Raw genomic sequence first — 15,204 nt, forward strand, 5'->3', positions numbered from 1 at the left:
ATAGAAATATCAGGTTAAATCTGAGTTCTTCTTGATGTATCATTTTACTTTGGCAGAATTAAAATAAACCCATACAAATGTCTTTGTTCAAGTCCCAGCAGCAGTGATATGTCTCCTTTGGTGGCATTATCTGATGCCACAATACCGCACAGTCTCTAGAGGAACTAAGGTTTTGTGTGTGTCTGCATCTGTAACTGCAAACATCAAACGTAAGATCATACGTCAAGCACCATGTCATACTGTTGTCCCTTCTTCCGCCTGCCACATTTATTGATGAGAACCACATACAGTGTCAAAAGCATGACCCAATAGCATGCATACAGCAACGTTCCAACAATTAAAACTGTCTGTTTGGATTCTGAGAATGGCTTTTTAGATTCCTTATAAATGGTGAAAATCACACCACCCAGGAGGATTGTAAACCAAACTGATACTGGAATGAGTCCTATGAAATTAACAACAATGGTTTTCCTTCCAGATGTGCCCCACCCAGCTTTGTTTATCGTTGCAATTGCAAACATCTTGGCGGGAAGTAAACTTGACATGTATAACACTGAGTAGAGGGACATGAAGACCATGACGATATTTCCTCTAAGGCAGCTGGCAAAAGATGATTTTATGAGACCCACTAACTGGACAGTTAACAAGAAGAGGAGGATGTTCCAAATTTTACCCCTGTAGAAAAGCTGGATTACTGTGGCAATGAGAAAGAAAGGGAAGAACCCAGTGATGACTGCTTCATAGGTCATCCACAAGTGATGTTTATGAAACCACATGGCATTGTACAGCCACTCTCGGAAGTAGGACTTGCTCCAACGGGTCTGCTGGTTTAACCATCTGAGATATTCTATAGGTGTTTCAGTAAGGCACTTGGATCGAGCTGTGTATTTTGTTGCATAGCCCAGACTCAGCACTCGGTTCGTTAGATGCCTGTCATCTCCAAAACTACATTGGCTGCCCATAAATTCTTGATTGTACCAGTCTTCCACAAATTCATGCAATAAGGAGTTTCTGTACATTCCCAGAGGTCCACTAATGCACTGGACACATCCAAAATAAGACTGACAGGCCCTTTCTATGTTAAAAGCCATCCAGTATCTCACACTGCTTAGGAAAGATATCCAGGAATCATACTTGTTTAAAATCTGCAAGAAAAATAAAAGTAAAAATAATTAAATAAAGGTAAGCCCCAGCTAAAAATTCCAGCAAAATCTGCACCATTGTGAGGTTACTACCTAGAGTAATGTTTGTTTTTTTTGTTTTTGTTTTTTAATAAATTTATTTATTTATTTATGGCTGCGTTGGGTCTTCGTTGCTGTGCGTGGGTTCTCATTGCGGTGGCTTCTGTTGTTGCGGAGCACGGGCTCTAGGCACGCAGGCTTCAGTAGCTGTGGTTCGAAGGGTCTAGGGCACAGGCTCAGTAGTTGTGGCGCACGGGCTTAGTTGCTCCATGGAATGTGGGATCTTCCCAGACCAGGGATCGAACCCGTGTCTCCTGCATTGGCAGGTGGATTCTTAACCACTGCGCCACCAGGGAAGCCCATGTTTGTTTTTTTTATCCTTCTATTTAGCCTCTTTCCTTTTTTTAACACAATTTTACATTATTTTCTTTGATTCTATATACTATATTAATTTGATAAGTTGGGTGTATGTGTTGGGACTTCTTGACAATAATTTTTTTCTACTCCATCACTCTCTGTTCTCTTTTGTTATGTGTTTTGTTTCTTTTTCTTGTTATGTTATAAAATTGAGATTTTTTTCGGCTTTGGTTCTCAGCCCTCAAATTATTCTCCCACTGGCAGTCCAGTGGTTAAAGATTTCGCCTTCCAATGCAGGTTGGGGGGGGGGGGTCCATCCCTGGTCGGGGAGCTGGGATCCCACCCACACGCCTCACGGCCCAAAACCCAAAGACATAAAACAGAAGCAATATTGCAGCAAATTCAAAAGAGACTTTAAAAAAATGGTCCACATCAAAAAATCTTTAAAAGAAAATTATTCTCCCACTTTCTTACTATCTAATATTTGAAAGTTTTTAAGTCCTATGCTCTTCTCTTTTCAACTCATCCAACTCTATTATTCTCCTTCCTCCCCAGTTTTAGCAATGCCAGTGATAAAAGGGTTTGCTCTGGCTTCACCCCAGATCTGGAATCCTGAAATAATGCTCTACACAAAGGCTATTAAAATTATTAGTTTTGGGGGGCAATATTTCTTAATTCTCTCCTCTGTCTCAATTTTATTCAGTTTTCATCTGGGTTTTACATGCTTCCTTTTTATCACCAGGGTATTTCTTTGTCCATCTAGTGCACTTTCTTTGCCTTCACTATTACCATGCATATAAATATGGGTTATACCGCAACACAATACCTACATTTAAAGTCAAAATTCCACATGCTTCTCACATCTTTGGCTAAAATCTAGTGCACTTTTGCAAAGAGCTCACTTTAATCTTCATATATTTTCACATATTTGTTTTCCCATTCCATAAATTTCAAATCACCTTCATTAATATTCGTTTCACTTATTGTTTCTCCATTGATAGCAAATAATGGGAAATAAATAATAATTGGAAAACTCACTTAATTGTTCCTTTGACTTTCTCTCTAGTGTACATTTGAGTTGCTGTTCCTCTTTTTTTTCCTTTGTATTCCAATTTGGATTTTTGACCAACCATATATTGTTCAGCTTTTAAATACATAGTTATATGACATAGACTCCATCTCCTGCCATACCTCCATTTCTTAACCCTTGTACTAAATGAATTCCAACATCATTTTACCAGAACGTTAAGTTGTGGCTCAAGAAGATATGGCAGAAATTATTACACATTTACATTATAGTTTATATAACTTATCAGCCACTACATACTTGTGTTATAACCCAGGATTAAGCAAAGCAATCATAAGTTACTTCAATTTAGACAGCAGAAGAGGTATAAAGTGGGTCCAAGGAACATTCTAGTATGTCTCTGGCACCAGAAACAATATCTGGCACAGATTTGGGTGTATAATAAATGTATGTTCAAAGAATCAGTGAGTGAGAGTGCTACTAAAAGTGACTCATGCAAAAAGTGAACTCATGTACCTGGACATCTCCCCCGACACCTCCAACCATGGGGTCTTCTTCTAAAACTTTTACCATTTCCACAGATGAGGCAGGGTCAAGCATGGTGTCTGAGTCACAAACCTGCAAAGAAGAAAGTAAGAAATAAGTAAGAAAAGAAGATGATGAGTGTACTCCGTGTAGTCAAAAGTGGGCATATATATTATGCCTTCAGCCTATTGTCACAAGGCCTCAATAAGCGAGTAACACAGGGATGAGAGTTTGCTACATGATGGCCAATACAAAGAACCTGCAAACTCAATATTTAAGCTAATGACATGGCTGGATAGAACAGCTAAAGTGATGACCTAGGCATGTCATGTAGGGTGACCAGTTTTGCCTGGTTTGCCATGGATGTACACAATTTTGGCAATGAAAGTCTCATGTCCCAGGTAACATCCTAGATTTCCAGGGCTTGGAAAACATCTTGGGTTGGTCACCATAGATACCTCTTTTTTTAAAAAAATTGCCATCCATAAGGCTTTTAGATATCTTATCCCTCAGGTCTGAATGATGATAGGAAACTCCTATGACAGTATTGAAAAAAAGGCATGTTTAACAGTGATTATTTTTCTCTATTTTAATATGGTGATTAAGACAGGAAAGCAGTTCTACTAAGGCTGGTTGTATAATTAATTCTGAAGCAAGATGTCCATTTGACCTGGGCTTAGCAGATGACATTCCATTAGAAAGGAAACTAGCCTGATGGTCAGTCCACCTTTTTATTTTAGAGTATCAAGTATTCGTCTAGCTCTTTATATACAGAAGTAGATGTTAAATTATCTTAAGCTTTTCTAGAAGTGCTAATTATTATTCTTAAAAACAAACTTTATACAGGACGAAAAAACAATTTTGAAACCAAACCAACTACAACTTCAAGAAAATTATTAGGATTTGTCTATACCCATTAGCCGCTCCCAGAAATTTCTACTGGAGGCCAAAGGTACAGGGTTATAAATAGTACTTTTCTTCCCAAGCTGATTTATGAACTTATTGAATGAAACAGAAAAATAAAGGAGAGGAGAAACCAAAATATTACATGTATACTCATAAAGCTGATATGGAGAATAGGGCTTATATCAATGGAGTAGCAGACTTTGTAACTATGTTCCCCAGAATTAGACTGCTGTACCAATTCCAAATAGCATCTAAGTGGGACTAGTCTCGTCCTGAAGACAGTTAATGCCCCTTCGAAAGGTATGGCAGATGCCTGCTCCTTCATGGCAGCTCACTTCTAGAAGAAAGGGGGAAGAAGGAGCTAGGCTACCCCTTACTCCTCCCGTACTCACCAATCAGATTAAGTCACTTCTCTTAGGGAGATATTCGGTACGTTACACCTGTGGACGGAGCTTCTTCCACATGATCAAAGAAAATCAAAAGTAGGAAAAGAGCTGTCACCTCTCTATTCCTGGTTGATATTAATAAAATAGTATCCTTTTCTGGAAAATGCAGCCAGGCCCAAGCAGACATAAAGTGATGAAAATTGACATGTAATGAACCAGTTTCACATCCCCATCTAAGCAATAAATGATATGATTGGCAGAGACGGGAGTGTTATCTGCAATTCCACTGTTTTTCTATGTAGTCTGGCTACATTTATGAATTTTATCAAGATTTAGTCTCTTTATTTATATAAAAAGCAAGTATTTGTGCAGTTCTCAGAGCTGCTTCATAAAAATAGTACGGATTTGATATACCAGTTTTGAATGAAAATAATATTTAGAAGCATGAACTCTAAGTTAAAGGGGATTTTATATGTCGGAGGAGGCCCTCACATACATAGCTAGGAAGTCTCAACATTTAAAAAAGAGTGCCTATCTTAATTTTATTAATAGTTTTTTTTCTGAAAAACATTAATATATATTAATAAAGAATGTTGGTGAAAAGAGCAATTCAAATGCATTATTGTAACATGACTTAAGGAGTATATAGGGTATCCAATTATAAAAGTGAAATCATCACCTCTCTGGACTCAACTAATGATAACAATTTTAAAGTTAATTTCTGAATTTTGTATATTACTTTACCTATTTAGAAACAGGCATTTTCTAAATAACCTACTGCCCCATTTTTTTTTGGGGGGGGATTCTATTTTGGTCTGCATGGTCTTACTTATTTTAGAGGAAAAAAATAGACAGCAGCTAGGCATTAGTATTCCATTAAAAAAATAGGATTTTTCTAATACTTCAGTTTATACTCAAGGCTCCCAAGCCTCAGAAACCTAAGCAAATTCCTCCAATAGCGATATTTTGCTCTCTCATGCCTTGTCTGTCACTGTTTTGTATACGGCTATAAGCCTGGCAGGCCAGTAACTAGGGTAGTAGAAAGTGAAGGCATAATTTCAAAGCCACCTTTCCACCTCTCAGCATCCAGAGTTTATGGCCACACCCACCTGTATTGACTCAAGCTGGGAAAGGTAAAACCAGAAAGCTAAAATAAGACTAAAAACAACAGGAAGGGGGCAACCTAGAATTAATGTTCAAGTAACTCTGCCTGCTTGTAAGATAAGCAAGCCAAGGGAACTGCCTCTGTGAAATGACTAAACTTGAACCAAACTTCTGAGGTTCTGCATATCTAAATTGGCCCTGCCCCTCTCAGTTTCCAACAGCAAAGTGCCAGAAGTTCTCAGAGAGATTGTTCACATGGTGAGTTTAACTGTCAGAAGGGAAAGCTCTCAGAAATCTCCTGGGAGGGGTTTGTTATAGTGGGATCAAAGAGTTTTCTAAAGAAGTTCAATTTCTGGATGTTCTTTGGTGATAGAATGCCAACTAGAAAACCACCGTCGATGACAGTCTGTGAAAGCATGTATGTTCATGGATATAACAGTATTAATTTGTTTGTGTGTAAAGGGTATAACTCTAGCCCTTCTTAAAATCAGTCTAGTAAAAACAGGATTTCTAGCTGTCTCCTCACCAATTAATGAGAAGTGTGCGATTTCACGAATGTTGGCTGTTTAGCTCTGGGCTAGAAACTGTGGGAGAAATACACCAGTTCACAAGGAGCTTAACCTCACACTGGGAAAAACCACAGGACTGATTTGCACACAGGAAACAACTGGAGAACAAATCAAAATGTCTTTCTGTCCACGCTGAATGTATCACTGTAATTTGTTTAAACTACATGATCGCCAGTCATAAGATTTCTCACTAGGAGATATGGAAATGAGGCAAAGTCACCAAATTTTGACTAAAATGAGTGGAAAATGTCAAGACAAGAAGACGTTATTGGGAGGAACCAGCCACCTCAATCTTAACCACAGAATCATCGGCTAAATTGCTTAAGACCATGGCTCCCCGTCCTTCACTGTTCTAGCCAAGAGACAGTGCCGCCGCTTTCTCTGTATCTAAAACAGGAGTTGGCGAACTAAGGTCTACGGACGAGTCTGCCTTCCCACCAATTTCTATATGGCCTGGGGGTTAAAAATAGCTTTTACCTTATTAAATAGCTGAAAAAAAATTGGAAAAGAATTTTTTGTGACACATGGAAATTATATGAAATTCAAATTTCAGTGGCCATAAATAAAGTTTTATTGGAACCCAGTCATGCACATTCAGTTTCATATTATCTATGGCTGCTTTCACACTAAAACAGCAAAGTTGAATAGCTGCAACACAGACCATATAGTCTGCAAAGCTTAATGGTTTCTATCAGGCCTTTTACAAGCAAGTATGCCAACCCTGAGCCTAAAAGAATTGGTTGGGGAGCCGGGGGTGGGTCTCTTTCATAAAAAAACAAAGAACAAACTAAAAGAACAAGTTGAGATAAAGTATGTTCTAAGTCCCCATTTAACTCTGCTAGAGGTTTTTACGATTGCCTCTGTCTCCTATTCTTATAATAGGCCAAGATTTGACTATTATAACAAATCAAGAGGCTTACTACTTTTATGACCTTGAACAAACTGTTACCATCATCATGATACCAGAGTGACACACTGTATGTAAAAGTACTTGGTAAATTACAAAGGCTCACAGAAAAGTCATATATGCCATTAGTATAGGCATAGTAATAATCTTTAATTGTTTATACTTGCTAAGTAAACCCACTTATTACCATGAACAGGTGACTCAGTAAAGAGAATCACCAAAAGGAACATGAGAATGGATTACATATCAAGAATATCTTGGGCTTCCCTGGTGGCGCAGTGGTTGAGAGTCCGCCTGCCGATGCAGGGGACACAGGTTCGTGCCCTGGTCCGGGAGGATCCCACATGCCGTGGAGCGGCTGGGCCCGTGAGCCATGGCTGCTGAGCCTGCGCGTCCAGAGCCTGTGCTCCGCAACGGGAGAGGCCACAACAGTGAGAGGCCCGCGTACAGCAAAAAAAAAAAAAAAAGAATATCTTATCACAATGAACAAGTTCAAATGTATCCAAAACACCTATAGCAGTTAGATATATAAATTGCTATAAATGTGTTAAATAAGCTGTTAGACTGTAAGTCCATTCCAATTTATCTCACTGATCTTAAAGTTAATCTACCTCACAACAATTTAAATCAAAATATCCTGTAGAAATATTGTTAGTTATTCTACCACATGTTTTTCAACTTCTAAGACCCAAGTCTAAAATGCTGAGTATCCATGTTTCACCTTTTTTTAAACATATTTCCTTTCAGATTGACTGGTGGATTCTCCACCTCTGCCTGCCCCGCACCACTTCAAAGGGCTCTGAGAGCTACACAGCAACAGGAAGGCTTAACTATTCTGGCTGCCTTCGATGAGGAAACAGGCTGAAGATTAATCAAGACTCATTCTGTTGCTACTGCTTTCACCCTTTGCCTGCTTGTAAACCTCAATCCTTTCTTAATCTTGACCCTTCATCTTAACCTGAACCCAGGGAGATGATTTATTTCAACCATGTTTGAAGTTTACTATTAATCATGATCCCACTGCCCAGTTTCCCTTCCAAAACTTAACCACATAGTAAATGGAAAGTACCCCCTACCCCCTCTTTCCCCCAGGACATTCCCCCTAGTGAAAAGAAGTCAGCCAGAATTTTAAAATTCACCGATAGTTAGTTACTGGCAAACACAAGATGGTGCTAGCCCCCAGAACTCCTAACAGTACAATGCCAGAGTAAACACACTACTGAAAGGAAAAGAAAGCACTATGCAAAACCTTGGAATCAGACAGATCTGAGTCCCAATCCACAATTGCCCAGTTATACTCCCTTGGACTAGCTTTGTAACCTTAAACTCCTTACCTCACCTTTCTAAGTCTCCATCTCTCAGGTGAAAAATATGGATAAGCACATCCACCTCATAAGTTTGCTGTAATGGAGAATTAACTAGATAATGTATGTATAGCAGTTATAAGGGCTAGCTCATAGTAAATGCTCATTAAAAGGAAGACATATCTACTAGGAAGTGATCATCAAAACCAGAGGCACAAACTAAGAACACTAGTCCAATGAGGGAAGGGGTCCTTCTTATCTGTACTGTACATAAACCATGACTCGCTCAGAGAGCAAAAACTAATGCCTTGTCCAATGCCCAACAAATTTAAATTAAACAAGCTGGATTATTGAGCAGGCAATATAAAAATCCTTAGATTGGGCTGTCTACTAGGGAAAAAGATTAGAGGGCAGTTTATGGCAGACTGTGAGTGGCAAAAACAAAATCATAAGATGTAAGAATTTTAGGACTAAAAAGACCTTTTGAAATTAATCAGTGAGACCATTCCAGGAAAAAATAAATGCTCTCAAAGAAAAATACAGACTTTTTTGGGGGCAAGGGATGGGGGATAGGGAAGATGATTCTCTCATAGTAATTTTGTTTATGGTATAAGACCTCAAATCTAGCCAATAAAAAGCCTCTAAATCATAAAAACCTCAACAATTTGGCCCTTATTTGTTGCTCTTTTTAAAAGGAATTGGGAAGATATATACCTTTCTTGTTAGAATGTGTTACCCAAATTGTTATAAAGTGACATTTGCCTTCACGCAACCTAGAATCTTTTTAAGACATTAAGGAGTCATTTGGTTTTTCTCTTTTCTTTTTCAGGAAGGCTTATACACAAGTAATAGTTGTAGGTGTAAAGCAAAGGTGACAAGCCAGCTGGAAAAATGAGAAACCAAATGTTGTCACCTCTAGGCTTAAGCCAGGAAACACCCTTATTCCAAATGGTTGGAAAGCACATAATGGTTGCCTTAAATCAGGGTTTACATTCAAGAACCCAACTTTGAGGGAAAGTGTAGATTAAAAATGAAAAGAAAATTCTAATGCTATACTCCCTTTTGTGTGGTTGCTGCTGTTTGTTGCTTTTGTTTGTTTGATCCCAATCTTGAAAAGCATAGATATGTTGCTAGAAAGAAATTAAGACAGTCCTAAGTTAGAGTCTTTAGCTAAAAGTGATCTCAGAAATCATCTCTTCTACCAGTTGAGGCCCGTAGCAAGTAAACAGTCAAATCAAGAATTCAGATTTCCCCATTCTTATTTCAATGTGCTCAATTTCATCCTCTAAGATGAAGTATACAAAGTCACATTAACATTCTCAACATGACCCTTCAGAAATTTTCAGAAAATAGGAACCAATCAAATGTTATACGTAGTCAATCCTCATTACGCACGGTAGTTATGTTCTACAAAGCTTCCATGAACAGTGAGTTAGCAAATACTAAAAAATTGCTTCTAGCGGACATATAGAGTTAGGTTCCTCGAAGTCTCTGGTCACGGCATCTTTGTCTAGTGATCAATACCTAACCTTGTTGTATTTGTGCTTACTTGTTTATTTGTGTCACCTTATTTAATATGTATTGTTGATTCATTGACATTGAACTCATGTCCAGCAGCATTGTAACTCATGCCTGAACAAAGTTCATCTAACAAACCTATTTTCTCCATAAGGCAATTATAGCCTTCTTGTGTTACTATCACTAGACAACATTTCAACACTACACTTGGGGACCGTTTTAAACAGCTACATCAGCAACCAAAAGCACAAAAATGTGAAAAACATGATATTAAATAGACTAAAGAAGCTACTTGTTTACAGTATAAAAGGTAAAACAAAAAGGCAAAGCATAATCTTGTGTGACCTCAGCTGGGAACATGCATATCAGATGACTCACTTTTTTTTCTGCCATTCTGCACATGTCTGCAAATGATCACAAAAGCCCTGCAACTACTGATTTTCGGGTAATAAATACATTTTAGTCAGTAGGTGAACTTGGAAATACAGAATCCATGAATAATAAGGGTCAACTCTACTATTATGAATGATTTAGTCTTACTTTCCTTCTGCTCAAAGAATCTTGGATAGCTATGGTACTGCCAGATGAAATTAATAATAAAATTGCTTCCTATAATCTTCCCTTTTAGAAAATGTTCATACTTATTGTATAACTTTTACCTGGGAAATTCTTAATACACACATCGGACGATACTGTTTTTTTCCTTTGTTATATAGACTGGTGGCCACTTATGTGGAAATATCAATGTTCAGTGAAAAGAGATATAAATAAAGCAATTATCTAATCTAGATATCAAAAGACACTTTAAAAGTCTTCTGATATTGTTAAGTAAAAAATACAGAAAAGTAAACATGATATAATCTCAAAATTGTTTTTAAAATAAGGAAAAATAGAAGAGTATATGCTGGAAAGTATTAAATTTGATAATCTATGTATGGGTCATGTATTCGCTTCAGATGATTTTTTTTAAATTGAAGTATAGTTGATTTACTATGTTTCATGTATACAGCAAAGTGATTCAGTTATACATACATACATATCTATTCTTTTTCAGGTTCTTTTCCATTATAGATTATTACAAGATATTGAATATAGTTCCCTATGCTATACAGTAGCTCTTTATTATCTATTTTATAGATAGTAGTGTGTATCCGTTAATCCCAAATTCCTAATTTATCTTTCCCTTCTCTGCTGATTATTTTAATTTTGCTCATTGCTCTTTTCTACATCATTGAAAAAGTTTCTCCAGAAAATACTTTGATTCAAAATTAAGAAAATCTTCCTCATTCACCTCCTTTTTTCTCATTCCCTGTATTTGATTTTCTCACTTTATTTTTCTTCTTCTGCTTTTCTATCTTATCTATCTCTGGAAGCAGCCACTAGCATCATAGATGAATTTCCTACCGTGTTGGCTTCGTCTTAAACTAAAGCCTCCCTCCATGTTCTATGTCAGCATTTATTATTTGAGAGGCTACAAGGCTGAAAGAGTAATTACTATAGAAGACTAGAGATGAGAGAGGAGAGATATAAGAGGTGGTGATGGAGAAAGGCTTGCTCTGAAAGAGACCAGAGGGAGCCAACCCAGAAGGCTCAGGAGTGCAGGTAGAAAGGTTAACCTTGAGATAGGAGGTGAGGTGTGGTACCCTTGAGACTGTAAGCAGAAGACAGTCAGATCTTGACGGCCTTCACAGCCTGTACTTTTGCTGTTCTCTTTTGTAGAAGGCAAGATCATCTGTTTGTAGTTAAGCAGGGAGGAGTTTGGGTAAGGCCCTAGGAGAGTGATGAAGATGTGAAATAACAGACGTGAGAGGAATAAGCAAGACATCTATTCAAGATCAAGTGAAAAGAGTGCTGACTAGTGCTGAGGATCCAGCTGCCACTGGAAACCAATCATTTTGGCCATCTCTCTGCACCGTTAAACAGTGTTCTCTAGCCAGGTTAGCAAGTATGAGCAGATGGCCCCTTTCTTCCCCTAGCCCCCATTCTCTCTTGTGTATTAGCACCTGAATTTTGCTTCCTTCCATCCCTAACCAACTTGAACTCCACATTCACTTGTAATATTCAGGAGCCAACATCCTCAAACCCCTCCCTCTTTGTCTTTCTGTGGCTTCTGCTCTGTAACACCTGGACCCTGGGTCAGTCAGAAGGAAGGATAAGAGTACTATATTAGATTGAACTTTATGCAATTTCTGTTTTTACAGGGCATCGATGAGGCATGGCAGGATAGTATTTACTAGTTTCAGAATGCCAAAAGGTTTTTTACCCCCGTTTGAGTGCTCTGAATGGACTGGAAGTCTCAAGCGGATTTGGTGCCCAGGTAACAGCTGCTGCTAGGGTCAGTCTATCTGGAGGCTTCAGCCTGAAGGAAGGAAAGTTCTCAAGCCTGATGAGGGCACTAGTAAAAAGCCTACTCTAAAATTTTATATTTTGTATTAGTTTTTCCTGGACGGGCACAAGTCAAGTTGTCAAGGATAAAAACAAAATGTTGGGAGAAGGGGCTTTGGGAGAAGCATGTTAAAAAACAAAGAAGAAAAATCTCACAATAATGTCATGATTAGAAAGGACAAATGTAAATTGTTTTAACTAGAATGAAAGGCAAAACATCAAAACAGATGTTTTCTCATTTTAGGCCCAGATCTTCATTCTTCAAATCCTCTGTAAGTTCCCTAGCCATTCCTTATTTAAAAGTTTCATTTTATCCTCTCATCTGGGCCTGAAGTTGCAATAGGTAAATATGTAAAAATGTCTTGGTTTAACTAAAACAGCCTTATTTGTGAAAGTTCTAGAAATTAGGAGACACTTGGGGTTGAAACTCTAATCAACTCCCTTTTATGCAGATGGTATGAACTGAAGAAATACCTCAAAATTCTTCAGATATTAGCTAAATTAACATGTTAATTAGCAATTGACATGTAGTATAGTTTTCAAGTAAGGACTAGATAATCATATAAGAAATAATACTTTAACAGCAAACGCTTTAATAATATTAACAATGCCATTATCAACAACTTTTGCTAAGCCCCTTTGGATACATAATTTGAAATAATTTTCTCAAATCCCTTGTGAGATTTGTTCCTTCTAATCAGGTAACTGAGGTTTGGGAGGTGGTCTTGCTCAAGGTCAACCAGCTACAAATTGTTAATTAGAACCTCAGTCAATTGACATTGAAGCCAGTGGCCACTGCCATCCCATTACACAGAGAGACACACTGGGCATCACTTTGCATTGATAAATCCCCTAAAACATATGATGGGTCTTCCAAAAACAAGGATTTCACATTTAAGAAAAGAGGAAAAGTGCCCAGATGGATATTTGAAGCCAGAGATAGTTCTCCTTTCTCAATATCATCATGAATAAAATCTAACTAAAATATCTGCACAAAAGTACAACTAGAAAACTCACATGTACCCTATTAATGTTCTAAAGAAGAAACTTTCAGTGAGAACTAGAAGAGGAGAAACCGTAGAATTAGCAGTCAGGGAACTAATGAGAGACACAGCCTGTCTAATTTTCATGCAAGCAAACACCATCACAAATGCTTTCAAAGGTCAAGTTGCATGGAGTGAGGTAATGCTGTTTGGGGAGTGAAATAAACATGACTTAGATTTTGTTCTGGGAAGGTTGTTTTTTTGTGTTTGTTTTCCTTTTCCCTTTTTCTTTTTCTATGTGTTTCAGTTTTGAATTCCTACACTTTTAAATCAAAATTGTTTTCATCGCCCCCATTTTGCCTAGTCTCTGTGAAAAATATTTTATAGCTTCCCCTTGGCCCTGCAGATTTTCTCAAGCTCATTCTGCCGGAGGAGACACTATTTTCTTACAACGCTGGAGATTTTAAGAGTGTGGAAAATGAGGTTGGAATTGATTTGGCAGAACCAAGGGGGCAGAGAAGGTAAGGGAGGGGAAAAGAAGGACGGAAGGGTCTCACGTTCAAAATAATCTTGATTTCCAACCAATAACACTGCACAAGCTAAGCATTTTCATAGATAGATTTAACCGTTTTACAAGATTTTTTTTCTCTCTCTTTCAGAATGTGCTTTCAACAGTCATGCTGTTTTCAGATGAACTGAAAGAAGCACTGTGTCCAGAAGGGACAAGGATGGACTATAGCATATGACTGGAGAGATACAAAAGATGCTTTATTTAAATGTGTTTGTCCTGGCAGATGTGGAAACCTACCTGAACATAATCCACACTTCGCCCCAGTGCTCTGAAAGCCGTGTACATGACTTCTCTTTTTCCACCCCATTTTTGCATGATGCAAATACTCTTGTTGGACAAGACCAACTGGGTGACATGTTGTGAGCTTTCTTTATGTGACTCATCCGTCTCACCAGGACCTTTCACGTGAAAGTTGTTTTTCCAGATATAAGTGGCTGATTTATCCCTGCCCATGACTTCGCTGAAGATGTCCATCATGTAAAGGTCATCTTCCGAGTTTCCATCTATGACCATGACAACTTTAATTCCAGGGTAGGTTAGCCTTTTCACAGATTGCAAACATTTCCGTAAGTAGTCTGGATCTTCTTGATACGCAGCAATGCAAAGAGCAACAGTTTTGTTCAACTTAATGGGGGTTTCTAGAGATTTTTTCATTTTTCGGTGCTCCAAAAAGGCAAACAGGCTTTGGATGATGAGGTGTGATGCTAAAAAGGCACCATATAGTCCAAAAGAGAAATAGTAATTATCTGTTTGGATAAATTGGTAGCCAACAATATAAGCAGCTGTGATTCCAAGGAGTAGAGAAACTCCAAAGAGTGTGGTTCCAATTATTCTCAGGATACATAGAAACCTCTCACAATGCATCTGCAAAATAATCACATGATATACTTGGTTAGCCACTCTTGTCCCATACTTGTTGTATACCTGGTATCACAGGGAGAGCACTGGACTAGAAGTATTCCAGGTGTTCTAACCTTGAGTTTCTCACTTAACTAGTTGTATGACTTTCTGCACCTCAGTTTGCTCATCTGCAAAACAGGGATAAGGATGCCCTTTCTGCATACCTCAGAGAACTGTTTCAAACATCAAATGAGAGGATGATGCAGTGTACCACTGAAAACCGTAATGCACATATGCATTATTTTTAGTACGTTAGATCATTTGTCTAAGGATGCACTCTATGTATGTGGTCATAGCTAAGCATAAGATCTAAATATTTTAGTGAGCCAGGCACTCTTTCTTCTTGTGCCATCGTGTTCCCTCACCACAATACTGACCAGTGAAAAATCTACAGGTTTTGCTAAATTTCTTATGTGTAGTTTTTTTTTAAATACATTTATTTATTTTATTTATTTATTTTTGGCTGTGTTGGGTCTTCGTTGCTGCGCACGGGCTTTCTCTAATTGTGGCTCGTGGGCTCTAGAGCGCTGGCTCAGTAGTTGTGGCGTACGGGCTTAGCTGCTCCGTGGCATGTGGGATCT

General features: G+C 38.1%; 1 protein-coding gene across 1 annotated transcript; it reads right to left on the minus strand.

Moving 5' to 3' along the window:
* Positions 1 to 215: 215 nt before the first annotated feature.
* LOC309973914 (hyaluronan synthase 2) lies at positions 216 to 14,587 on the minus strand (the record flags this gene model as incomplete). Its single annotated transcript, XM_082858380.1, has 3 exons — positions 216 to 1,145; positions 3,082 to 3,183; positions 13,961 to 14,587. The coding sequence occupies 3 exons, from the start codon at positions 14,585 to 14,587 to the stop codon at positions 216 to 218; spliced, it is 1,659 nt and encodes a 552-aa protein (XP_082714506.1).
* Between the last annotated feature and the right edge of the window lie 617 nt (positions 14,588 to 15,204).

This window comes from Leucopleurus acutus (genome assembly GCF_964270905.1).
Source record: "Leucopleurus acutus genome assembly, chromosome: 17".
In the NCBI taxonomy this organism is placed as follows: Eukaryota; Metazoa; Chordata; class Mammalia; order Artiodactyla; family Delphinidae; genus Leucopleurus; species Leucopleurus acutus.